Source organism: Verticillium nonalfalfae (genome assembly GCF_003724135.2).
Source record: "Verticillium nonalfalfae strain VnAa140/NRRL 66861 chromosome Unknown scaffold_6, whole genome shotgun sequence".
NCBI classification, from domain to species: domain Eukaryota; kingdom Fungi; phylum Ascomycota; class Sordariomycetes; order Glomerellales; family Plectosphaerellaceae; genus Verticillium; species Verticillium nonalfalfae.
In genome coordinates, this window is record NW_021167231.1 from 298,800 (window position 1) to 323,782 (window position 24,983).

At 58.2% G+C, this 24,983-nt stretch overlaps 4 protein-coding genes across 4 annotated transcripts; 2 read left to right on the plus strand and 2 right to left on the minus strand.

Annotated features, from left to right (window-relative positions):
• Nucleotides 1-736: 736 nt before the first annotated feature.
• D7B24_007507 (uncharacterized protein) lies at nucleotides 737-4,942 on the plus strand (the record flags this gene model as incomplete). Its single annotated transcript, XM_028641616.1, has 2 exons — nucleotides 737-1,007; nucleotides 1,068-4,942. 2 exons carry the CDS (start codon nucleotides 737-739, stop codon nucleotides 4,940-4,942), a joined length of 4,146 nt encoding a protein of 1,381 aa, XP_028498741.1.
• A 5,992-nt stretch (nucleotides 4,943-10,934) lies between these two features.
• On the minus strand, nucleotides 10,935-12,083 carry D7B24_007508 (uncharacterized protein; the record flags this gene model as incomplete). Its single annotated transcript, XM_028641617.1, has 1 exon — nucleotides 10,935-12,083. One exon carries the CDS (start codon nucleotides 12,081-12,083, stop codon nucleotides 10,935-10,937), a length of 1,149 nt encoding a protein of 382 aa, XP_028498742.1.
• A 2,684-nt stretch (nucleotides 12,084-14,767) lies between these two features.
• D7B24_007509 (uncharacterized protein) lies at nucleotides 14,768-16,069 on the plus strand (the record flags this gene model as incomplete). Its single annotated transcript, XM_028641618.1, has 2 exons — nucleotides 14,768-14,865; nucleotides 15,766-16,069. 2 exons carry the CDS (start codon nucleotides 14,768-14,770, stop codon nucleotides 16,067-16,069), a joined length of 402 nt encoding a protein of 133 aa, XP_028498743.1.
• Nucleotides 16,070-21,368: 5,299 nt separating this feature from the next.
• Nucleotides 21,369-23,368, minus strand: D7B24_007510 (uncharacterized protein; the record flags this gene model as incomplete). The annotated part of the gene is made up of 2 exons (XM_028641619.1): nucleotides 21,369-22,941; nucleotides 23,031-23,368. The coding sequence occupies 2 exons, from the start codon at nucleotides 23,366-23,368 to the stop codon at nucleotides 21,369-21,371; spliced, it is 1,911 nt and encodes a 636-aa protein (XP_028498744.1).
• Between the last annotated feature and the right edge of the window lie 1,615 nt (nucleotides 23,369-24,983).

Sequence of the window (24,983 nt, forward strand, 5' to 3'; positions counted from 1 at the left end):
TTCTGGTGCTTTTTCCTGAGCGCATGCATGGTGCGAGCTCGGGTTGCCTTATTTCGATAGATAGCTCATGATTATGGAAACATCCTGGCCATGAACCGAGAATTCGTTTGGTGTGTGAGTATGCTGATGATCAGTGCTAGTGCCTGTCGCAACACCATGAAGTCGATTTGATGTTCAAAAAGTCATTTGGGTGAACAACGTGTCTGCCTCTGGGTCGTTCCCCCCTTACATGGAAGGAACCACCATTCTCAGGTACGTGCCTCACCAAGGTACCACCTTAACGGGCACCTAGGCACCCAGGCACCCAAGGTACCTACCTACCTTACCTACCTTGCCTACCTAGGTACCTACCTAGGTACCTACCTAGGTAGGCAAGTTAAGGTGCCTCTGTACCTGAGAAGGTACTGGCTCTGGGCTAAGGGGCCCCTGCTAATGCCTGCACCCCGCTGAACCACTACCGGGAGCATTTCCCATTGGTCTTCGGTCTCCCAAGACACCTCCTGCGTGACGCGCCAACGTCAACTGCCATTTTATTCTCGACCTGTGATCGCATTGCAGCCTGTCGCAAATATCACCACGACATCAGATGGCCTGCTGGAACACCACTTGACGCGTCGATAGTACACACGAACACAAAGATCTGTGCACAAGTGCCACCAGGCGACACACATCGTCAGCACGCCCAGCCTCCTGTGATGTGGTGACCGGACTACCCACCCCCCACTCGACGCTCAAGATGCCAACCTCGATGCATCCCCAGGCCAAGTTCGACCCTATATCGCCGGACTTGGACCTCTACGCCTTGGTCGATCGATGCGCCAGTTTTGAATGGGTCCTTCGCATCTCGACCCGCCAGATCCGCAATCTGGGCCCCGAGGAGTTTGAGAAGCTGGTGATGCTTCAAGTCATCAACGGCGGCAAGCCTCTGGTCATTGAAGGCTGGAATGACGTCTTGCCCCGCGACATCTTCAGCAGAGACTGGCTCGAGGCGACGTACGACAAGAAACGTAGGTCGTCGTTTCCTCTCGCCCACCTTGGTTGCGACAGCATGCTGACAGGTGCTCCAGAAGAGAATGTTCGCGACATCGGAGCTGGGAACGACATTCCCATGACGACCGGACATTACCTGCGATCCATGAAACAGCTCACAAACCAGTGGACCCCCAGCAACTACCGCGATGAGCGCCGACAGCGACTGTATCTCAAGGACATCGACTGCCCCCCCGAGTGGCAAGAGCAACTGCAGAAGGTCATCCCGCCAAGCCTCTTTTACATGAATGAGAACATCACGGAGAGAGGAGGCGGAGGCACGCGCAACGACGGCATTTTGGGCGGCGCATCCGAGGCTACCGCGGCTTGCGCTGGAGACCTCATGTCCAGCCTCCCCGAGGAGATGAGGGCGCAGAACCTCATGTGCTACATCGGCCACGAGGGCACGTATACACCCGCCCACAGAGAAATGTGCGCGAGTCTGGGACAGAACATCATGGTGGAGGCTTCCAGCGACGAACACGGAGAAAAGCCAGGAAGCTCCGTCTGGTTCATGACCGAGACCAAGGACCGCGAGGTGGTCCGGGAGTACTTTCTCTCCATGCTGGGTCACGACGTGGAGATTGAGAAGCATTTTGCCCAGATCAATGCATGGAAGAAGGCCACCTTTCCGGTCTACATTGTTGACCAGAGACCAGGCGATTTCATCCTCATCCCGCCCCTCGCACCACACCAGGTCTGGAACCGTGGCACGCGCACGATGAAGGTCGCCTGGAACAGGACAACCGCCGAGACCCTCGACCTGGCCCTGCACGAGGCCCTGCCCAAGGCCCGGCTTGTCTGCCGCGACGAGCAGTACAAGAACAAGGCCATCATTTACTACACCCTCAAAAAGTATCATCAACAGCTGCAGGAGGCAGAGGAAAAGAACGAGATGAGCATGCTTGGCTTCGAAGGCTTCAGTCAGGAGCTGTTCCGTTCCTCGCCGCGCTTTCAGCAATTAACCCGCGACTTCCGACATCTTTTCGGCCTATTCACGGAGATCATGACGGACGAAATGTTTGCGACAAAGGAGACAGCCGTCGAATTTGTCGAGTTCGACTCATGCGTCATCTGCTCCTACTGCCGCTGCAACATCTTCAACCGCTTCCTCACCTGCAAGAGTTGCGTGAGGACCCTCGTCACGGGTGACGAGGATGCCTACGATGTCTGCATGGGATGCTATGCCATGGGACGATCCTGCATGTGCCAATCTGGTCTGACGTGGTGTGAGCAGTTTGACTGGAATGCTCTGGTGACTGACTACGAAACGTTTCGGACCGTGGTCATCAAGAACGACGGATTTGTCGACATGGAGCTGTCTCCGCAGCCTCTCGAGGTTGCAAGAACCCGCCAGGGCAAAAAGTCCACAGCGCAGATCTGCCAGGAAGCACTCAAGCGACGCCCTTTCAAGGACATTTCACAGCCCGAGGCAGAGATTGTACCGAGCGAGTCGGAACAGGAACCAGACCTCGACGACCAGGGCCGGCCAAAGAAGAAGAAGAAAAAGTACAAGCGAAAGGCCAAGAAGGGCGATCTCAAGCGATGCCATGTGTGCTGCCACAAGGATTACGCCTTCCGCGTCCACGACTGCAGCAATCCCCAGTGCAAGGAGAGCTACTGCTACGGCGTACTCTATCGTGCTTTCGACATGATGCCGCAAACAGTGCTGGAGAACGAGAATTGGCTGTGTCCCAAGTGTTTGGGCATCTGCAATTGCGGTGCGTGCCGGCGCGTCCAGCTCGGCGACCCGTACATGCCCAAGAACACTCTTCTCGGCCACGACACCAAGGCTGTCGCAGATGACCGAAGCATCGAACTGCTTGTCGACTTTAGGGTCCACAACTTGAACTGGCTCAAGGCCATGGGTGAAGATGGCCGCACGACTGACAGCAAGAGAATGAAGAACCTTCGCGAGCAAGCGGATACGGCCAAGGCCCAGGACAGCATTGGGCAGGCGGCCGAAGAAGCCATTGCAAATGCCACCACGACTTCCATGCCGCAGACTGGCCATGATCATCAGCTCATCAATGGCTACGGCGACCAGAGTCACGCTTTTGAAGGCCAGCAGTATATCGACCCGAACGTCCCAGATCCCAACGACGCGCATCATGAAGTTGACCCGCCAACCATTTTACTAGACCCTGATGAAACCATGATGACTGCTGACTTGGGCGATGATTCTGCCTACCCGGATCCCGTGATGCTCGGCGGACAGCGCATGCTCGGTATGGGTTACTACGACCAAGACAACGGACCTGACCAGATTCTTTTCGATCATTTCCAGATGCCCTCGGCCGATGCCTTGGTATTTGATGAAGACGCTGAAGTCGTGAAAAAGGCGCTTCGCGCTCAGAAGAGAAGGGCTAAGCAGCAGGACGAGGTTGACCCCGACTTTGCGGGGCCCAAATCTCACAAAAAAAGGAGAAAAGACAATAACGTTGAGATGTCTTCCATGGACCCTGCCCTTTTCGGCGCCGATGCCTCAGCTGCGGACACGACAATGCCGGAGGACGAGTCTGTCGAGCCCTCAGCTCAACTGACGCAGGAGGCCGAAGACCAGGCCGGAAGGCATAAGCAACCTGTTTTCCCAGCCAATGTGCCGTCTCTTCGCCATGCAAAGCCAATGGTATCGTACGCGGAGGCTGACGAGCCGTTGGTGGAAGACCCGGATGATGTGCTACCAGCATGGGAAACACACCCAGGTCCACGTAAGCCACGCGAGCACGTCGACCCGCCGGTGCTTGGCGCAGAACCAGATGATCCCTTGCTTGGGGCCTCGGGTGCCGTTCGCGAACTTCTCGGGCAGACTACGTCGGGCGGGCATGAAGCCATGGGGAATGACGGCGAGCCAAAACGTAGAGGTCCCGGACGGCGATCGGGGAAGCCCGATGCTGTGGAAGCTACAGGCAGCCCCGATCAGCCGGCTGGTCCCTCGGCAGCCGAGCTTGCTGCACGCAGACGCGCTGCGAGGGCGAACCGCAGATCTGGCGTGGAACTCGCTGAGGATGCTGAGATGCTGGACCTTGACGAGCTGCCCGCCACCAAGGCAGTGGACCTTGGTGACGATTCAGGAGCCGAGTCGGCACATGGTTCAGCGGAGAAAGAAGACGATGATGGTGACTTTGGCAAGCCGTCAGCAGCTCGCCAGGCCAGGAGCGGACCGAAGCCTGCGCCGAAGCCTGCACCGAAGCCTGCAGCTGCCGAACCAGGCGTAAAGCGTCCCCGTGGCCGGCCCCGTAAGATACAACCCCAGGAAACACCCCCTGCCAAAGCCTCAACACAGATGTCCATGGCGGAGCGGATGGCAGCCCGCGGAAAGAAGTTTAAGATCGGAAACCGCGGTGGTCTTCGCAACTCTAGGGGAGGCAAGATCGCCAGCAGGAGCTCGATCACGCCGCGCGCATCCATGCCGACGGACACGGCCCCGGGCGACGCAGGCGCGGCGCACAAGACTCCTGTGCCCTCCGACGACGTCTTCCCCGAGACGGACCTGGCGCCCCCCCTCGAGGCGAAGCCTGCGACGGACGGCCGGCGCCGGCAAAACGAAGACGAGGATGAAGACTTCCAGGTGGAATCACCGTCGCGCTCTCCGTCTGTCGAATCGCTTCCTGGACCGCGCGAGCCGGAGCCATCCCCGCCACCCCAGCTGCCGGTCAATTCGAAGCCGACAATCGTTCGCCTCGGCTCGCACTCGGACTCGGACTTTGAAGGTGGAGACAACGACGCGCCACGGCGTCTCAGCGGTTCGCTGCCAGCTTCAGAAAGTGACGATGACAGCAGCGACGGTGATATACCCAACGTGCCTGTCGTGCGGCCCATCCGCGGCCGGGGCGTCGTACGGGGCATGCGAGGCGTGGGCGGACGCGGTCGAGGTCGCGGGCGGCCCCGGGGACGGCCTCGAGGCAGCTAGGCAACTTTCGTTAAGGTCCCTAGTCTGGAAGCCCAGGACGCTGTGGCATTTAGGAGAGAAAAAAGCGAGCCACTTGAGGCTTGCAAGATGGCTGCGTGAGTTTTGGGGCAGCTTTAGTGGTCTCGAGAGCAAGGCCTGCCCAGCAGTTGCTCGTGTGCCGGACGTTCTACATTATGATACCCTCTTATTCTTTTCTCTTCAACCATGCTTCTTCTGTCTCTCCGTCGTGCCTCGCTCTGTGCTCACGGCCATGGGGTGTCAGACCGTCCTCGTCGTTCCGTCTCTTCGAGGCATCATATCCCGCCGTTCCGCCACGATCCAGCACATACGACCATACCTACTGGAAAGCTCGGGATCCCGTCCGCTCTCCCATCGATAAACCAGTAAGGGCTGAACTAGTAGTTGGGTGGGTGACCACCAGCGAATCCTCGGTGTTGTATGTTTTTTGGTATTCCTCATTTTTTTGAGGTTGGACACGAGTTGTGCAGTTGTGCGGTTGTCACTGGAGTGAAGCCGGCCTGTTATAACACCCCACTTTTGAAAGAGTCGAAAGTCTCTCATTAAGTTCGAGTGGATACAGTAGCTGTCAGTGGAAGGCCATGTCTTCGTCCTGCTGAGGTGCGTTCTGCGACTCCTTACACCGGCCTTGACGAGGACGACATGACTTCGACGGCGAATATGGAAACTTGGCAGCAGGAGGCAAAAAAACCGCCGTGCTTAACAGCTCGTACTCGGATTGAAATGTATCATATATGCTATGAAAATGATCATTGCGCCTGATGTAGGCGTTGTTTTTTCGTTGATTTGTCTCGCAGTACGTGCCCATGATTGCACATTTAATAACAAGCCGAGCATCTCCACGCCCTCTAAAACAAATGACAACCTTGGAGACTCAATAGTCTGTTCGTCAGACAGCATCAACCAAGCGGCTGCGGTTCTTCTCTCTTGTGACCGGGAAAACGTTTATGTGATATTCGTACTGGCAGGCACCATGGCCTGTTACGCTGGCGGTCATGGCGACCAATGAGAGAATGTCACAAGAGCCGCAAGACAAGCCTGTTGCCCACAGTATGTGTGATATCCAGGCCATCGTAAAACACGCCGTAATATCACAGCCACTCAACTCCTCAATGGACCTGTCGAGATATCACGCTGGCGAGCATCAGAAATTGAGCACTTGCTTCGCAGTCGTGCCGCAACTTCAATCCCCCACACCCATCAAGGGATACCTTGGAAGTCCGGATGATGCCTCCGCGACGAGTCCGACCACTTGACGAACATGGTTCGACAGGCAGCCAGAGAGAGCAGCCACTCCCACACCAGACTCATCTCAACCTCTCTAGCCTCCAGGCCATGCCCTGTAGTCACTGCCCTTGCCCATTTGGGAGGTTGCGAAGCGACGTCGGGTCGGTCTGACGCTATCCGCCATTGACGAAAAATCGCCAGTCGAGGGGGACAAAGGGGACCAAAATTCTCGCCCTACCACTTCGCGCATATCCTGACCCCATCAGCCTCCAAGAGCCGCGTCCACGTTCCAGGCCGCCACCGCCCTCCCTCGGCCAACCATCTTTCAGCACCACATGTTCCGGATCCGGCGCAACCAGCTCGCTCGGGGGGACCTGGGGCCTGACTTGAAAGACACCTTCCAAAGGGTCCCGACCACCTGGATTTCCCCTCTACCGCACGGGAAGCCCATGCCCCTTCCGCAGATGATCGACCAGCGGCGCTCGCCGCCTGGGGGGGCTGGATCCCCCTCTGAAAGACAAGCGTTTTTAGAGTTTTGCCGCCGCCCCCATCTTCAATCCTCCCCCAGGGCAGCTTTCACCCCACTCGATCATGTTTCTTTGTTCTGTTCCCGCTCGCCTTGTTCTCGAGGTCTTCGCTCCTTGCGCCGACCGAACAGCTGGGTCTAGAGGCTGCGCTGGACAAGGGAGAACCACGCGAGCCTGCTCAGGGCGGAAAGCCGCATCGAGCTGGTCGGGACGCGAGCTGTGGCCTGGGCCATGCGTCGGATGGCCGAGAAGCTTGGATCATGCGAGCCCTAGACGATCCGGGGAGGCCCAGATGGTGATATGGGGGAGGGGCAACGGCTCTGGCGTGCACAGTGAGCACAGTTGGCGCGGGGGGCTGGGGATGTATCTTTTTCTCGTCCCCATGGAACGGTGGTATTGCTCTTTGACAAGGCTGGGGATCGAAATAGTCGCGCCGACAGATGCGTGGACCTGGAGGTTGGGTGTTGACGGATGCGGGTTGGCAAAGGTAGGAATGATGATGCTGCTCATACATGTACTCAGTGTGTTCGTGGCAAACAAAGGTGGGAGGGAGGCTGGCAGATGTGGAATGCTGATTAGCTCAGCGTCGACGACATGGAAGGGATTGACTTTTTTTCGTCAAAACAATACTGGATACTATAATGATCAGTTTTATTGCATCTGTTTGCGTCTTTGCGATACGTTTGTGCTTGTTGGGCGTTTTGCTATGCCGGGGCATACGGCGCTGCGGGCTCCACAGCCGGGCCGTGGTCGGAGCGGAGGTCGGGGCTCCGCGATATAGAGTCACGGGGTTAGCGGCGAGGTGTGGTGTGCTCTGGAGCCATCAAGATACCCCTCCAAGGTGCCTCACGCTGGACTGCCACTCGGCATTATTGTGCTGAAGCCCGCGCCCTTGCTACCCTCATTGCGAATGGCTTGCTACCCTCATCGTGAATGGCTTCGAATGGCTTCGTTTTCTTTTTAAAGTGGAAAGGGGCTGCCGGCTGGCTGCTGCAAAGCGCCGCACATGATGCTGGCATGGAACTGGATTACCCCCATGGCCTTTGTTTGCGCTTCCAGACTGGAGATGGTGACATGGACGCCGCCATGGCGGTGATACTGTGCGGGCATGTACCAGGGCAAAGATGAAGATCGCCGTCTGCTGCACGACATCTATCGAGGAGGTCAACCAGGCGTCCTTAATAGGGGAGCCAGGACAAAAGGAGCCTCTGCCGCCGAACATGGCGCGAGCCCGCCCGCGGTACCTCTTCTCTCCGAGCGACGCAGCCCGCGTCAATCTTCCGATCTGGCCAAGTCTCAAATGACCGACGCGGGATAAATCGATCGACCCTGAATCTCTCACAGAGCGGTGAGGGAAACAGAACAAAAAAGAGGCTTCGCGATTCCCAAACGACAGAAGACTTCCTCCTCCTTGAGCCGAACACCACACGTGCTTCTTTTAGTCTGGTGGGCAATCTCCCCAATCTGCCCAATCCTTCCAGAAGCCCGCGCCGTCTCTCAATGCGAAACGAAGGCCGCCCCCCCTTTCTCAAGAAGAGAAGAAACGGGCACGAGAGGACCAACGCCCAATGTCCGCTTCGTATCGCCTCCCCCACATTCAAGGACGCACAGGGGTGGGTAGGGATTCTCCCGTCGCCAAGGGTCCCCCCCTGAACAGAGGCCCCGTACCGCACAGGACCAACAACCTACAGAGTCCCACCCTGGGCGTCGTCCACCGACACCTTCATTTCGGCACGGCGATCGGTTTTCGTTTGCGACTCCGGCCGAGAGACGAAGGGGGACCCTGCACGTTTGACGGGGATTTTTGTTGTCCCTGGCCATCTCTTCAAACATGTCCTGTCCGCCAGGACGCCAAGAGCAGGATGGATCGTCTGCAAGCGAAAGAGGCGTGCAGGCTGGCATGGCGTGGTTTGAGAAGCACAGGGTCGACAGGTCACTCATGATTGTTCCCCTAGTATCCGACCGGCCGGCCGACTCTCACCGAGAAGCGGATCTCATCTGGCGCGCCCCCCCTATTCAAGTCATTTTCTTTCTTTCTTTCCAAATTGGCATGACCGAAGGCGGCTGTTCTGCCATGTGGATAGGAAACACGGCTCACGGACGGGCACAACGCCATTGCACGTTATGCACAGACATTTGTGCCAATAAATCTCCGTTGGCGGCGTGTCGTGTGGATATGACAGGACCGGCGTCAATTTTTTTTTTCCCCTCTCTCTCTTGCTTTCCGTGCCTTGCCCTTCACGTAAGAGAAACGAGAGGGAGAAAGAGAGGGGAGGCAGAAAAATCAATCCCAAGACCGAACACGGGACGCCTTGGTCGTCGAGGGGGTCCTGCAACCGTCGGTCTGAACAGGTAATAATGAAAACGATATATGATCTCCCGCCTGAGCCCGGGCCGCTAGATGGCCATCGTGAGGTGCGCCGGCCGGCGTTATGTTAGGGGAGCCACTCTTCTTCTCTTGTCACTGAGCACAGTGGAAAGAGGACGGCCGATACGAAAGAGCAGCTGCTCCGTGACACCAAAAGCACCGACCCCGTACCACGGTCAACAAGCTTAATGCGAAGTGGGATCTCTGTGCCCGTGGCAGGCCTGCCAGGCATCGCGGCGCAAGGCACTGCAAGCACCCAGAAAGAGAGAGAGAGAGAGCGGCAAGATGAAAAGTACAGAGGCCTGTGCGGTGGACGCTGCTCTGCACTAGCCCGATGGACCAGCCCGGTAGCAGAGCCGATCAGGAACGATCGCAACATGAAGCAAAGTAACACACGCACAGCCAGCAGCAGCAGGAGCAGCAGCACCATGGTGACCATGACGATGCCGCATCTGACAGCACCATTTGCAAAAGAACTCGATATAACACACACACAAGCCTGCCTACTCATGATCTGTCTCATGTCCTTGAGGTTCCCGTTTCCCAGCCAAAATCTGCGAACCGGTTCAAAAAAGAGCCTCTCCCGGCCCTCCCTACATATGGCGTTGAGACAAGTAAACCCATCTTTCTGCGCGCGCCGCCCGCCTCCTCGCCCCGCGACGAGACAACGCTGGCACCCAGAAGAAGAAAAAAGAACAAGGCTGCTTCATATCTATGAATAAGGCCCCACCGTCAGCACCGGGAATGCTGTCAGGCAGACAATGTCCGCATGCACATGCACCCATCCAAACGTAGATGGACACAACACAATGGCCAGGGGGGGGGGGGGGGGGGCGATCGAGCACCAAACCAACACCTGTCTCTGTCGCCTGGGGAAACGAGACGACAGCCACCGATAGTTGAAATGAAGACAAGACGGGCGCTGCGCATTTCAGTCATCTGGCGTGCCGAGCCCGTCACCACACACCCTGGGCACTCCATCGGCAATGTCACCTCGCAGGCGACAGACAGACAGGCAGACAGACAGACAGACGTGCCGCGTGCCGCGTGCGGCAGGCAGGCAGCGCGCAGTCAGTGCACACATCTCACCGTGCGGTACCTCGTCCGGCCTGGCCCTCCCCCCAGGTTGGGGTAAGGGAAGCTCGGTGTTCCCCAGCCAGGAGCCATGTTCCTGCATCGTGCAGCCTCCAGAATGACATGCTGCATCGTGTATTGGGGTCCAAATCGAAAACCCGTGAAGCAGGTTATGCCAGTGTAACGTCAGAACCGCAGGCGGCCCGTCTTGCGTGCCAAACGCTTCCCATGACACCCGTGGCGTTCGCCTGCCTGAGACATCACTTCACATGGAACGAGACAAGAGGCAAGACACGATCAAAGATGAAAAGCGCCAATGTGTAGGAAAAAGAACGTGATTGGTATCATTGTGAGCAGCTGTCTTTCGTCCCCTCGACCTAATGCCCTGGCTTGGCTTGTTGCCAGGAGACCCGTCTCCGGGGCAGTCTGACCGCCCCGGTTGCATCTGCATTTCACCGCCCGTCCGAATCAACGGCGCTGGTGTCCCAAGACAATGGGAAAAGAACAAAGGATTGTAAGTATGTGTATCCGCAAGCGCCGTCGCCCCCAGTGATGGGCCCATCACCCTGCCTGTCTGCCCTGTACCGCGGGACCAGACTGTGAAACGCCGGTAAATCAGTCTCCCACCCCCCTGCCCTGTCCCCAACAGAGAACGCCGCGCCAAAGATTCGTGACCAAATGCAAATATCCGATTAAGTATGTGGTAGTGGTGATGCTTGTTTGTGTTTTCCTTTTTTTTTTCTGCGTGTCGCCGTCAAGACCCTTGTCGAGGCGACGATCATGCCTTGATGCTCTTCCTCCTGTGGAAGCTGCTCAGTATCCTGTTCTTGCCTGTTGACGAGACGGGGGAAGAAGCAGCAGGAGAGACTGGTGACATGAGCGCCGAGTCGCGAGTATTCCTCTTGGCGGCCTTCATAATGTCGTTGTAACTGATGGGACCGGTGGCGGCGGGTGATGCCTGCTCCTTGGTCTCAAGGGGGAGAGATGCAGTCGAGGCCGAGTTGAATTGATCCTTGAGAGCGGGCTTGCTTCGCTTGCGCACAATGCTGAGTCCCCTCTTGAGGATGGCTGTTGGTGTGCGAGGCGTCACTGGCTGCTCCGACTCACGCTCCTCGTCCAGCGTCTGCTCGTACGTCTTGCCAGCGTATGGGTCAATGCTGAGGAAGGCAGGCTTCTGCTTCGCCATGGCGCCGACGAACATGCTGCTTGACCTGGGCGGGTGGGTCGGGTTGAAGGAGACGCCGGTGGAGGAGGAGGAGATGGAAAGGCGGCGCAGCGAAGGCTCGGTGACCGACGTGCCCAGGCTGCTCTGGGGCCTGTCTTGGGATGAAGTGGGTGAGGCAGAGCGGCGAGTAGCAGGGAGGTCGATGATCGAGGGCTTGCCGATGAAGACAACCGACACGACCTTGGCCGTGTCCTCGTGGCTCTTTCTCCTCACGGGAGAGCCAGTCGACTCCTCGCTCTCGGATTCAAAGTCGTAGTCGGAGAACTCGTCAAACTCGTCGGCAGAAGAGGAGGCGTCCTCTTCGGACGAGAGATAGACGTCTTGCGGTGTGGCACGAGACAGTGTCGTGGTCTGTTCCTCGGCGGCAAGCTTCATGGTGAAGGCATTCAGGAGTCGAGATGATCGCAGATTGCTTCTCGGAGGGAGGGCGGGTGCGTCTCCAGACTTGAGGCACGCCTCGGTCTTGACAGACTCGGTGGCCATGATGTCGTCGGCGTCGTAGTATTCGTCGAGCATGTTGTCTTGGTACTTGATATCGTTATCGTGGGTGGCAGAGGATGAGGAGACGTCGGACGGGGCAGACGACTCGTTATTTGAGGGCTGTTTGTCCTGGGTGTGGAGCTCGTCCTGGACGCGGGTTGCGGCGTGGGTTATGGAATGCGTGGACTCCCTAGAAGGGATGGTGTGGTCGACCAGAGACATTGTGTCCCTCAGCCAGGAGACAGCAGAAAAAAAGCGGTAGAGGTTGCTAGAGTGTATCCTGAGACGGCAGGTCTCACTTGAAGTATGAGGTCACGGCAAGGAAACGGGCTGATCGACAGCCAACTGGTGGGATGTTGGAAGAGGTGGTACCAGCCGAGACGTGGAATGGAAAGGAGGATAGTATCGTGAAAGATGGAATGGTTGCGGGTGGAGGAGGAGGAGGAATAGTAGTAGTCGAAGAGGGGGTCGGTGGACAGATGAATATTTTATTCTGGCTGGGACTTGGTTATGAACATGGGAACTGGGGTAGGAGGCATGGGAGGTGCAGCCCCCCATGGTTATGTACGGGTTGGCGACATTCTGGCATCTGGGCTGGGCAAGCGTGGCCCGTCATGGTGGTGGGCAAGGGCTGTTCATAGCGGTGGGCAAGGGCCGTTCATTGCCTTTGGGGGTAGAGGATGATGGACGATGTGCCAAGTGCATGGATGCATGCATCATGGAGGGGGGGGGGCCCCGGCAGAGCGTCTGCACAAACGAGTGGGCCCACCATGGAGGGGTCCAGGAGGTACCTCGCGCACAGTGTCCCTGTCGGCGTTCGTACGGCACAGGCCAGGGGGGCTGGTCCTTCTCTGTGGTTCGCGCTATCCACGAAACTAACCCTCACAGCCTTGGCTGGCTCTGCCGCCGCCACCCAGAGCTACTGTGCTGTTCCTACCTTACCTACCACCTTACCTTACAGTAAGTGCTGCCGCCCCTTCCATCCTGTCAGGTGTCCTGCCCTGACGTGCCCTGTCCTCCTGTTCTCTGCCCTGCAGCTCGATAGTGGGAGAAGAGAGGGGTGGGCAGAGAGCGATAGTGTTCCTCTGTTTCATCTAAGAAACATGCAATTCTCACCCTAGTACTACGATTGAATAGAGTGGAATGGATAAAGGGAGCTCCTTGCGCGTTGCGGCGCGTCGGCGCTCCCTCGATCACGTCGAAGATTGAATGTTCGTCAAATAGATTGGACGCGCTGTGGGGTGGGCAGTCGGCATGAGCGTGTTCGGCGAACAAAGAGATAAGTCATGGCGAGATGGAGAGATGGGGATGAGCACCAGCCCAGATGGTCATGGCGGCCTGCTCACGGCCGCCACTACTGGTGCTGTCAAACGAGATCTGAGGGAAGTGTCCCCAGAGAGCAGAAGGGAGAACACCGTCCATGCTCCCGGTGTTCACCGGCGCATGCACACCCATCAGTCGCTCCTCATGACCAGCAGATTCCTTCCACATGCTCGCTTCACTTCTTACTTGTTCGAAGAGCCGCGAAAACGACCATCATCATGACCGACATACAACAAGATGGCTTGGGGGGGGGGGGGGGGGGGGGATGGATGATCATCCCCAAGCCACAGCCCGATCATCAGACGACCAGAAACAGTTAGCGCAGGGGAAGCCATTGGTTCGCTGCCCTCGTCGGAGCTGCTGGTCGGCCTCTTGCGGCAGTAGCAGGCGCTGTTGCTGCTGCTGCTGCACCTGCTTCACTGCACTGCACTGCACTCGCCCTTCACAATCTAGAAGCAGCCCAATTTGTCTCGTTTCCCAGCGCGACATCGTGACCCGCTCGAGTCAAGTCCCCTCCAAAGTTTGCCCACAGACCCAACGCCGCGAGATCCGCATCATCATTTCCAGGGAGATTTCACACGCCATGATCAGACTTGGATCCCAATTTGAGTCGCAAACCCGTGGCCTGCCCACGTCCGTCCGCCGCCGCCGATGCTCGCCGGCTACTGTACGTGGGTGGGCGTGTGCCAGTGAGGTGAGATCCGCCTAATTTCGGCGGCCAACGGATCCCTTCATCGCCCGTTCACCCTCAACTGATAGAGCTCACTCATCTTACCACTTGCCGGCGAAGAGATCTTCTGGTCACGAACACCCCATCGCATTGCGATCAGCGGAGCTTCCCCTGGTCTCCTCCGGGACTTGACAGTCCCCTTCAACATTGGCACACACGCCCCTTGCTACTGTGTGGTGCCCGGAGTATCGAGTAGATGCGCATCATGCCATGTTTCCCTCCAAAATGTCCTGCAGCTAGTAGTCGGCTTGCCTCCCCCATGTCTGCTGAGAAAGTCGTGGGTTGGCGGGTCGTGGGACATGGGCTATGGGCCTCGAGCTATGGCACGGGCACAACGCGATCCGGAAATCGAGGGCCCACGGATAGAAGTCTTCTGAAGCACGAGACGCATCGTGGTGCTGGCGTCCCCTTGATTTCGAGTGTCTGTGCCGCGTGGTACCTGCCTGCACCGTGCATCGCTCGCGACTCCTTTGGAAAGGCGAGAAGAGGAAGGGGGAGCTCCTGTGCGCTCTCACTGGTGCACCGAGGCCACGGAGCGACGACATCGTCGCCTCGAGGCGCTCTCTGCCCACCACACCATCTCGTCGGCCGAGTTTCGGTGCTGCACGAATCACAGCTCAATCCAGGCATGCCGATGCGCTCTCTCGCCCGCCCATCTCCCCGCTGACCGCCAGTCGAGCCCATATTTTTCTCTTGGGTCACCACCCTGCGGCAACGAGGAGGTCGAGGTTGCTGGCTCTCGAAGCTCTTTGGCTCCCCTTTTCCCGTCACTTTGTCGTTCGACACAGGGAAGATAGGGAAAAAAGAAAACGAAGACCTGTCAGAATAGGCTCACAGCTGGGCCCTTCCCCCCATGGACCTGACCGATCCCTCCTGGCATCCCGGTGCAAAGAGCACCCCCACCTTTACCCTCGAGTTTCGCCTTCAGGCCCGTCAACAGCAAGCGCCGGGGTGCGCAGGTCATCCTCACTGACATGAAACAGCGTCGCCTCGGGGGGCCCCCAGCAGACACTTCTTGGCCCTGACCGACCACACCTTGACGTTCGTCTGATGTTCTCTGACGGACGCTGTACGATGTGGGCGAGGCCACGGGCCCTGACGGGTGCCCTGGGTAAGCTTGACAAAACACTCTTGAGATCAGGGCCGATGTGCACGGCATGAATGTTTGGTTTCGGCGAGACGGGACGAAAAAGGCGCGTTGGCCACGGCATGACGGCGGGCATGAAGAATAGGGTCCTGGGGGCGCGCCCTGAGTAGATGGGCCTTCTGTGCCCCTCGTACCGATGCTCAGCAATGGAAGCGCTGGCTGTTCTTGTCGAAACACCCGCAGAGCACCATGGGCGATCCTGGTCGCGCGCGCACCGTGCTGGGGTTCCAGTCCGCCCCCTATCGGCCGCCGCTTGCTGACCCTGGCACAGTGCATCGGGTCCGACCAGGCCCGACTCTTTGCAGCATGCAGGCTCAGGGTCGAGGATAGCCTCACCTGCATCTGCAGGCCCCTCTCATCAGAGCAGAGCGAGGGAGCGATGAAAAATTCCTATCGACGATTTCTCAACTTTTCTTTCCTTTGTAGTCAGACCTACGATACTTTCCTTGCACTGCGGGGGCGCCACTTTGGGGCACTGGCGCCCGACGGTGGCAGAAGCACGAGGTTCAGGAATGCTCCATAGGAAAAGTTGCTACGCATGCATGGCGTTGCATCGCCAGATCATGGTTCAAGTCTTTTTGCTCGGACAGGTTGGCAGTGGGCCCCGTGCCATTCTGTCGACTTGCGCTTGCCCGCCTCATCTGCCTCTCTGTGCCCACCACGGTGCAGCAGTGGGTGGAGAGGGCTCGCTCACGTCATGACAGGAGCTGGCTGCAGCTGCTGGACTTCGACGAGCACAGGCCATCCATCGTCGAGCTCACCTCACCCACTTCTGGTCGCGCCAGCCACTCTTCGCACACCTTCTCCAGCCTCTTCCAGGCGCGCCCACTCTTCGCACACCTTCTCCAGCCTCTTCCAGGCGTCGCGCCCACTGTCCGGCTGTCCAGTCCTCCAGCTGTACTGTACAGCTCTCCAGCTTTCCAGCCGTTCAGCCACCAGCCACACGTCGGGGCCGACACGAGCGCGGCGGGCCACTACTGCGATCCCCCTAGTCCTGACCCGGCTTAGGTGTCGTTCGGGTTTGGCCGTTGGGATTTCTAAAAATGGGTTCTATACCCTCTTTCACGAGAACAAAGGCACGAAGAACTTTGGCGAGTCAATACTCGAGCGCTTTGTTCGGACTTGACCTTGACTGCGGTGCGTCCGCCTATCCGATCACGAGCACTTCGCTGTGGCCGCCGCTGACCGCTCTGCCCACCCTGCCTGGCTCCGGCTCGTGGGTCGGCAGCGGTACAAGGTCGCCGAAACGTCTACACTGTACCGCCAGAGCGAGAATGAGACTCTGTGTGTTTGTGTGTTTGTGGGTGTGTGTGTGTGTGTGTGTGTGTGTGTGTCCACACATCGTCACGTCAGGGTGTTGAAGAATTCATCGCATTCCAGAGAGGTCATCCTCCGCCAAACGACCCTGCCGCCACTCTCCATGCGCCCATCGTTGTCGCAGGTCCCCATAGTGGCAAGCACGAGCTTCAGGCCCCCGCCCTATGATCCATTGATGTACCATCTAGTTATCCCTGCCATCGTCACCACGCTCACGAGTATCACCGTTTCAGAATGTCGCGAGATCTCCTCTGCCGTCACTGATGTGCATGCCTATCCGCTTGATCGACACCGGGCTCCTCGCCGCCGCGGTTGCGCAGGGTTCTGGTCGGAAACACAACTGTTGCGCGATCGTCTGATCCCACCTGTGCGGTGTGGCCCCCGCAGAGAATGGAGAGGGCATCATCATTCGCATCAGAAGGGCGAAGGAGGGGGGAGGGGGAGGGGGAGGGGGAGGGGGAAGGTATCATCGGACTCCTTCTCATTCTCCGCCGGCGCATCGCTCACCCGTTCACCCCATCATCTTAGCTGCCGCCTGCTATCGGCCGATGCAGTGCGCTTTGTGTTTTTTGGACGTTGGACGTTGGAGGCCCCTTTCTGTCGTTCTGTGCGTTGCAGGCGCGACGGTGGGAGGTGGGCGGCCGCGAATTGAGCGGCCTGTCGGGCGCATAGGTGATACTCGGCGTACCTATGTGTATGTGTGTGGCAACCTTTTTCAGGTATGACTGCTCACTGACATTTTCAGGAGCTTTCAGCCCGCCCCCAACCACACCTCCTACTTCTCATAGACCCCAAATTGAAGTTGTCGCAAGTGTGCCACATTGTAGCCCGAGAATAAGCAGAAGCCCGCCCCCATGATACCGTCGCGCTGGGTAAGTAGGTCGTCATGTTCCCGGAGTCGGGCGCAGCGTGCTGACTATTTGCGCGAGTAGCCCCCGACGTCCGCCGCTCGCACAGCCGCACGCAGCTGACAGGGCGGAGCCGCGCCTCGGACATCCCACACTGGCTGATCCTCTGAGGATGAGAGGATTGGATCCTTTGACTTCCTACTAGGACTCGTAGCGCAATTGCCATTGCTTAGTGAGCGTCCTGCCAATTGCAGCGGTTTTGTTCCTGGTGGTCTCTTTTTGGGGGGGAGCCTTCGAGCTAGCTTGTGCTTACACTGAACTTGGGGTCCCTCTTGGCTGTCAAGTCGCACTACATCTGCTAGGGCTGGATACGCTGCGGTCGCCCTCGTGATGCTTCTCCGTCTTGAGACGCTGACTGGATCGAATCCGCCCGATGTGCCTGTCTGCTGGATGGTGGTGCCGCGGGGAGCGATCCTGTTGGTATTTGCATCTACATCGCGATTGGGCCCCCAAAGGCAGTGTCGTATAGGTCTCACAGCGATTTCGCTCGAGTGCACCCTCTACTGTCTGTGCTCGGCAGAGGCTCGAGGATGATTCCGTTACACCTTAAGGCTGCACCTGCCAGCATCGAGCACGACATGGAGGTTTCGCTCGGGGGGCGGGAGGAAGGCGCCCCCAGTCTTGATTGCCCGGGAAAAGGACAAGTTTCACGACTCGTTCGTCTATTTCTGGTAGGTATACTTGCTACAGTCTGAGTGCTTATGCCGCATCTCGCTCGCCCCCGACAGTGGGAACACAGTACGATCGGTACATCCACGGGGGCAAGATGTATAGCCCAGGGTCTCTCGTCAGACCGCTGCCCTCGCGTTGGCCAGCTCCATTTCTTGGGTGGTATCTACGATGTAGGAGCAATAACGCCTCTCATGGGCATACACGGCGGCCTCTGTCATGCAGCAGAGTGAGATCGGACGAATCTGGTCCAGGTCAGCTATTCGGGTGCTCCTCGAATCATGAATCTCGACAAGCTGCTGAGCCTGGCACAATGCTGACCGTCACAGGAAGGTATCGATAGCGTGCATATCAGATGAAGAGACCAACCTGCCCTAGCATGAGTCGGAAACCCCCCCGCCAACCCGAGCTGTGTATGTTGACAGTGCAGGTCGGCCTATCCGAAACTCTACCCCGCGCACCTCTGGCCATATGAAGACGCTCGGGCAGCTGTTTGACATTGAACTGCGGTGCATTGACGGCGGGATTGGCCGAGCCCGACACCTTGACAGGATCGCCCGGCAAACACACCTCTGACTCGGGGGGAGTTTTGTCACGAGTGCTGTGGAGGCCCAATCGCAATGCCTTGCACACCATCCTCCCGGTGGTTGCCTACCGCAGGTGTGTAATGCCGTGTTCTTTGGGGCCGGAGCTCCGTACCCAAGGCACCAAGGGAACGCTGAGAGGCTCGGCCCCGCCCGCCAAACAGGCCCCACCCGGACCCGGGCGTGAAGACGCCGATGGAGGGCGTGTCTGGCTATGACATCACAGGACCCTGACGTGGCTGACGAAGGAAAACCCACCCCCACAAACATGGTTGCTTGCTGCCCACAAACTGGCAGCGTTCACTCCGGTGCTTCCTTGCCTCGAAAACCTGTACTGGCTTGCTTTGGGGGAGAGGGAAACCCTGTCCCAATTGCAAAGGTTTTATTCAGCGGAGCATGTCCAGCAGGGACGCGCTGCAGTCACGCCATCAAGACGTCAAGACGTCAAGCCGTCAAGCCACCGGTGAGGCGCCCATCTGCCAAATGCTGCATGTTCCAGGCTTCTCCCCCCACCCTTGCCCAGTTTCTTGCCGAAAGGTGCGCATACGCGATGCTGGCCATGATGGTGGGTTATGTCGTCGATAAGCGGGGGGACCGGAGGAGGGTGAGGGATATGCCGGCCGTGCAAGCCGTGCTTGGGGTTGCGTCGCCTGCATCGTGACGTCGTGCGGGTGGTCAGCCTGCCTCTGGACTGCCCCGTCGCGAAATCCATACTCTTGGGACAATGGACACGACCTCATCTCGTCGTTGGGTCTGTGCCTACAGTCGACAAAGGGCATACTGTATACAGCGAAATGGCAATACTAGTTCAGTGAGGCGAATCTCTGTCCATTGCCTTCCTGCGAAGCGAATGACAACACGATCTCGCGGCCGCCATGCTCTGTCAATCAAGGGAAGGGCAACGAAGGGCCCCGTCAACGGCGTGGGCCGGACGAACCGCGTGGTCGTAACCTGCAGGGTCCCGACCGGGATGCCGCTCCGCAAAGGAACCGGCTTTTCGTGCGTCACGCACCCACCCATCCTTCCTCTGGAGGCATGAAGTCACACAGTATGCTCGTCAAAGACCATGTACCGCCATATGCCTTCGCGCGCGAGCGCCACATGCACGCAAGAAGAAGCCAGCAGAAAAATCTTGGGCCCCTTGGCGAACGCGGCCTTGTACTGCCTTGATGGATGATGATGCATGTGATGGGGACGAGACCTTTTTTTCGTTTTCTTTGTCCCCTCATGGAGTCATTGGAAGGGTGTGTGGCGGGTTGTTGGCGGAGGAAGAAGAGGAGTGCTTCCTTCGTGCTGGTCTGGCGAATGAGAGGCAGGGTGCGAGTGCACATGGGAGACGATGGAGTTTGGGATGGCCTCGAAGGACTTGGAGATCGTCGACTTGACTACGCCAGGAACACGACTAGAGTCGGACCTGACGTGTTGATCGATTTGCCACGAGGGGGGGGGGGGGGGCACTACCGAAAGACAAGACTGTGCTTCATCCAACGCCTCTGGGGATTCTAAACATAGAGGATCTTCAGCTCTTCGCCTTCGTCCTTTGATTCCTTCTGGGGGCGAAGGATGACCATTTGTTGTTGATCAGCTTGAATCGTCGCGCTGCCTGTCTTTCAGATCGCTCTGGCCTAGCTTTTCATGTTGCTAGCCTCGACTGACGACCACAGCTGGATGACCAGCCCGTCCAATATCAACGCCAGGTCCTGACAGGTTTTCATGGTGTACAGAGAAAGCATCAGGTTGCCGTCTTGGTCCGCGGCCTGTCAGACACGACACAATCCCAGTTGGCCGTATTCCTGCTCGCCTATAAACAACAGCAGCTGCACGACAATGCTTCACAGGACTCTAAACTCAAGGCCGAGGTCCCTCAGATGCTTTGTCCTTATGCCGAATCTGCCATTGGCGTTGTGTGAAAAATTTCAATCGTTGACGAGGACGCATCAAACACAAATCGCCAATTTCGCGATGGCCAGAGGCCATATCACGGTCCTCCTGTATATCCCGTTCTTTCGCACTCTAAGAGGAGAAAAGTCTTCCTGCTTAAAGCCACGAGTTGAAGAATACGCATGTTTTTAAACGAAGTCGGATGAGATAGACGATGCAAACGCCGATTGACCTAAGGCCTTACTCCAGAGTTCGGAGAAAGGCACATCAACATTGGTTCCAGATCAAAAGCATGGTTGACGCATGCACCATAAGAAGAAGACGGTATTCTCAGCCCCGGACAAGGAAACAGTCGCGAGGGCGATGGCGCAAAAGCCGTTGATGTGGCAGGAGGTCCAATAACCCATGGGAGATCCATTGTCCCATGGTCTAGTGCTGATATGACCCTCACCGTGACACCGCATCCAATACTGTCATGAAAGCCCGCCCTCAGCAAGAACAACAGAATGCGATAGAGGGAGAGCTTCAGCCGCGTCACTCGCGCGCTACAGGCAGGCGACCGCTCATCACAGGCTGCACCATCGATCCTCGATCCAAGCTGGACGACTCATAGTTCGTTGAATCACCTGTCATAACGCTGCTCCAACGTGGGGTATACTATCGTACAAAAAAAAAAAGAACAATCTCCCCAATGTAGAATCTGAAATGCGAAATCGATGAGCCGCTTGCCTCAACTCCGCGGCGGTGCTCATAGCTGCCTGCTCCAGGCACACATCCCAATGCCCATCTGGCGGCCCTCCTCCTACGCGGAGGAACGCGCGTGAAACTCGAATTAAAACCCGCCAGACCTACAACCCCCCCCCAGCCGACCTTTTCCCCACCGTCCTAATGAAAGGGGTTAAAAAAATACAATCCACAAGACCAAAGTTCATGTCCCATCGCCGCCTCTCACCGCCACATGTCCCGATCGCCCCTTTTCTCTCCAGCACTGCTGACGGGACGCGGCCACGAGTCCCCGCCAGCCTGCAGCCCGCTCGGCATGGGCGGTGGTGCATCCTGCGGCAAGGCCGTGAAGCCGCCGATGCCGTTGCCGACCATGACGCTGCGTCGCGCGCCAGCCGTATTCCACCCGTTGCCGAGCATGTCGGCGCCGAGTCCGTAGGAGCTGATGGGCCTCTCGCTCTGCAGCGCCCCCGGCACCATGCTATAGCGCGAGGGCGCGGGGCCGAGCTGTGCCGTGGGCGAGACTTTGACGAACGACCAGTTCATGGCCTCGTCCTTCTTGGCAAAGACCTCGAGCGTGTGCGTCAGGGAGCCCGTGCCGGCGAAAGGATTGTTCGAGCTGAAACGGTTGGAGGCCGGAGCGCCCGAAGGGGCAAAGGGGCGCATCGGGGGCTGAAGGCCACCGTTGCCACCTGTCATGTTTGGCGCGAGAAAGTTGCCGTGGGGCGACTTGGAGAGGCCGGAGCCGGAGGAGGAGGGACGGCCGTGTTGGGCGAAGGAGGCGCGCGGAGGCGGAGGCGGTAGACCGGAGAGCTGGTCGGCAAACTCAGCGTCGAGCACGTAGACGGCTCGCAGGTTCGTGAGGCCGTTGGCGAGGATGGAGGAGGCGAGATAGGTGTAGTAGGTTTGCGTGATGCCGGAGTATGGGCTTGCTTGCGGATCGCTGCTGATTTCGTAGCGCAACGTCTCCAACGACCTCGAGGCCAGCCTCTGCGTCTGGGGGCCGCTCTTGAAGGGACCATCCACCCTGCACTGCACGATGAGGGACTTGAGAGATGTGGCAAGCGAGACAACCTCATGCAGGGTGGGAATCTCGACGCCCGTCTTGTTGAGGGCGAGCACGGTGAGAGCGGCGCGTGTCTCGGGATAGCTCAGATAGTCAACCAAGCCGGCAGCCGTGACATTGGGCGTTTTGGTGAGCACGAGCTGCTCGAGCGCGGGGAACGGTGGCAACATCTCGTTGTAGACGAAGACGTCATCACTGAAGGCCCTGCTGTCGGTCACCTTGAGCGCGTGCAGGTTGGGCAGCGCGGCGAGAACGTGGCGCAAGACGTTGGGATCCATGTTGATTTTGATCAGTTCCAGGACCTCGAGATGCCTCCAAATGGTCCCCTGGGCCAGCTTGGCCAGACTTCGCTCTGCCCCGCCGCGGTATGTCATTTTCAGCAGCTTGGGACATCGTGCCTCGACCTCGAGGCGCAGTGTTGCGTAGGCAGAGTCGTCGGAGAAGAGGCCTTCGGGAAGATCGACATAGAGCAGATTGGGCAGGACGGCGATTGTACGAGCGAGATCGGCCTGGGCCGCTTCGCGCAGCATGTAGGGCGTCTTGAAGTAGCGAACACGGGCGCCGAGACGGGTCGGGTCGTCACGGAGGGTGCGGCACAGAAGCTTCAGGCGGGCGCTCGGCGTGTCCTCGGGTTCGCCGTTGCGGTCAAACTTGGTGCGGCGCTTGCGCAGTTCGGCGAGGTAGGCTTCACGAGCGCAATAGTGAACGGGATCAATCCGAATGCTGTGGTATCTGATGTGGGGGGGCAAACCCGCCCCCCCCAAAGTCAGCCAGAAGGACCACGGCATGGTGCGGCGACAGAAAGACACGGTTGGACTTACAGAACCTTCCTGGCAGCGGCACGCCACTGCTTGCAGACCTGGACGCAGTGGGCGAGGTCCCTGAGGTCGCAGAGCATGCACCCATCTTCGAGAGCGCTCTGCTCGCACGTCTCGTAGGACTCGTCCTGGGCTTGAGGGCACACGGCGACGAAGATGCGCTCGAGGACGGTGGAGGGGAGCTCAGCGATCAGACGGGCGGAGAAGCGCGTGGGTGGAAAGAGGGGCGCCCGAGACTTGGCATCGAGGCCGTCCTCGCCGTTGGGATAGGACGGGCCCCAAGGAACGCCGATGGCATCCTTCTTCTTGTCCTTGTTGCGCCGGAAGCTGAAGATGCCCATTTTGCGAAAGGGAAGCCTCATGTTGCGGAGGAGCAGGAGGAGGAGAAGAAGAGAGGGGGAAGGATAGTTGAAGGACGAAATTCGGGCAATCGGGCCTAGTCGTGGTGGTGCTCAGCACCCTGGGGTTGGGGTAAGGTGGTCAGTGGTCAGTGGTCAGTGGTCCACAGTGACCCAGGGTTAGGGGGAGGGGAGGGGGGCCAGGGGGGCCAGGGGGGGGGGCTTGTCAGCCCAAAAGGAGGACGTCCAGAGGCACGCAGACGGCCGATTGGGCGGGTGGGCGCGTTCTTCGGGCCTAGGATCGTCGGATGTCTGACCGTAGTGGCGGCTGCGAGCTGTAGTCTGAGGCAGGGTGTCTCAGTAGCTCTTTGTGCTGAGACGGTGTTAGAGCTTCTGGCATTCCACCAAGCTCCCAACTTTGTTTGCACGCGGGGCCCCTATTTTCCCCCTTTGCTTGCCGATGGTGTGTGCCGCCTCTCAAAGGGATGGCAGACGAAGCCTTAAAAGGAGGGGCGACGCTGCGATTGGGGCCAGGAATGGAGAGCTGCGAAAGGGAACTGGACGAAGGATCTTCAGGGGTCCGAATGGCAGGCAGTCAGGCAGGCAGGCAGGCAGGCAAGAGGTCTTCCTCGACGTGATAGGAGGGTCGTGTAGGATCGGTGCATTGGATGGTGGTGGATTGTCTCGCGTCGCGTGTTGGCGATCCTTCGACCTCTAGAAGCGCGTACAGTACTGGTGGCCGCCCTACCGTTGCACTGGTGCTGATTCCGTGCTCATTGGCCGCATCAAGCTTCCGAGCCACATAGAAAGTACAATGTCACATTCGTCGACGTCAAACACAGCATGCTCCATTGCACAAGTTGTGTAAGCGAATCCACGCGTTGATTCCACGTGGCTGCTTCTTCTGAACTAGTATCTAGGTAGGTGGCGTGGGGATGGTACAAGTCCTTCTTGCAAGCCGACATCGCATCAGCGTAACCCTGCCGCCAGCATCGCGCCCAGCATCATCGTGGCCTATAAAATATATAAAAAGCACTTTCTGGGTTCAGCAGTGCGCTGCGGGCCTCTGCCTCCGTCCACCCTCGCAGGATTCGCCTTCGTTTCGCGGCCATCATGTTGGAGTATACGCAGATGCGGATTGCAAGCCCCCCGCAACATGACATAGCCTCATGATGCGAAATGTCTCGTCAAAGTTGACTGCACGCCGAGAATGAACAGCAGCAGTCCTAGGGGTACCCACCTGGTGATGGTGCGGATTTCGTCGTCGAGGAGGCAGACGAGCAAAGCTCGCTGCACCTCAGCCCAGGAACTGAAAGGTGTGATGGATGATTTGGAAGAAGTGGAATATCAGTTACTCCGTCCAGAGCATCGTCCGAGGACAATGGTGGAAAAAATCGTTCCAAAAATTGAAGAATGGCGGCCGTCACGGCTACCAAACTATTCTGTATGGCGGCCAGGTGTAGACCCCCGCCTCTAAAAGGAGGACGAAGATCGCCACCGGGCACCCCATAAGAACCCTATGCACGAACTGGCCCGTTGGCTCCGAACCTTCAAAGCCCGGCCGGCTTAAGTTGATGGGTAGACCAGGCGCTCATGGCTCGAGACATCATCGAAAGGG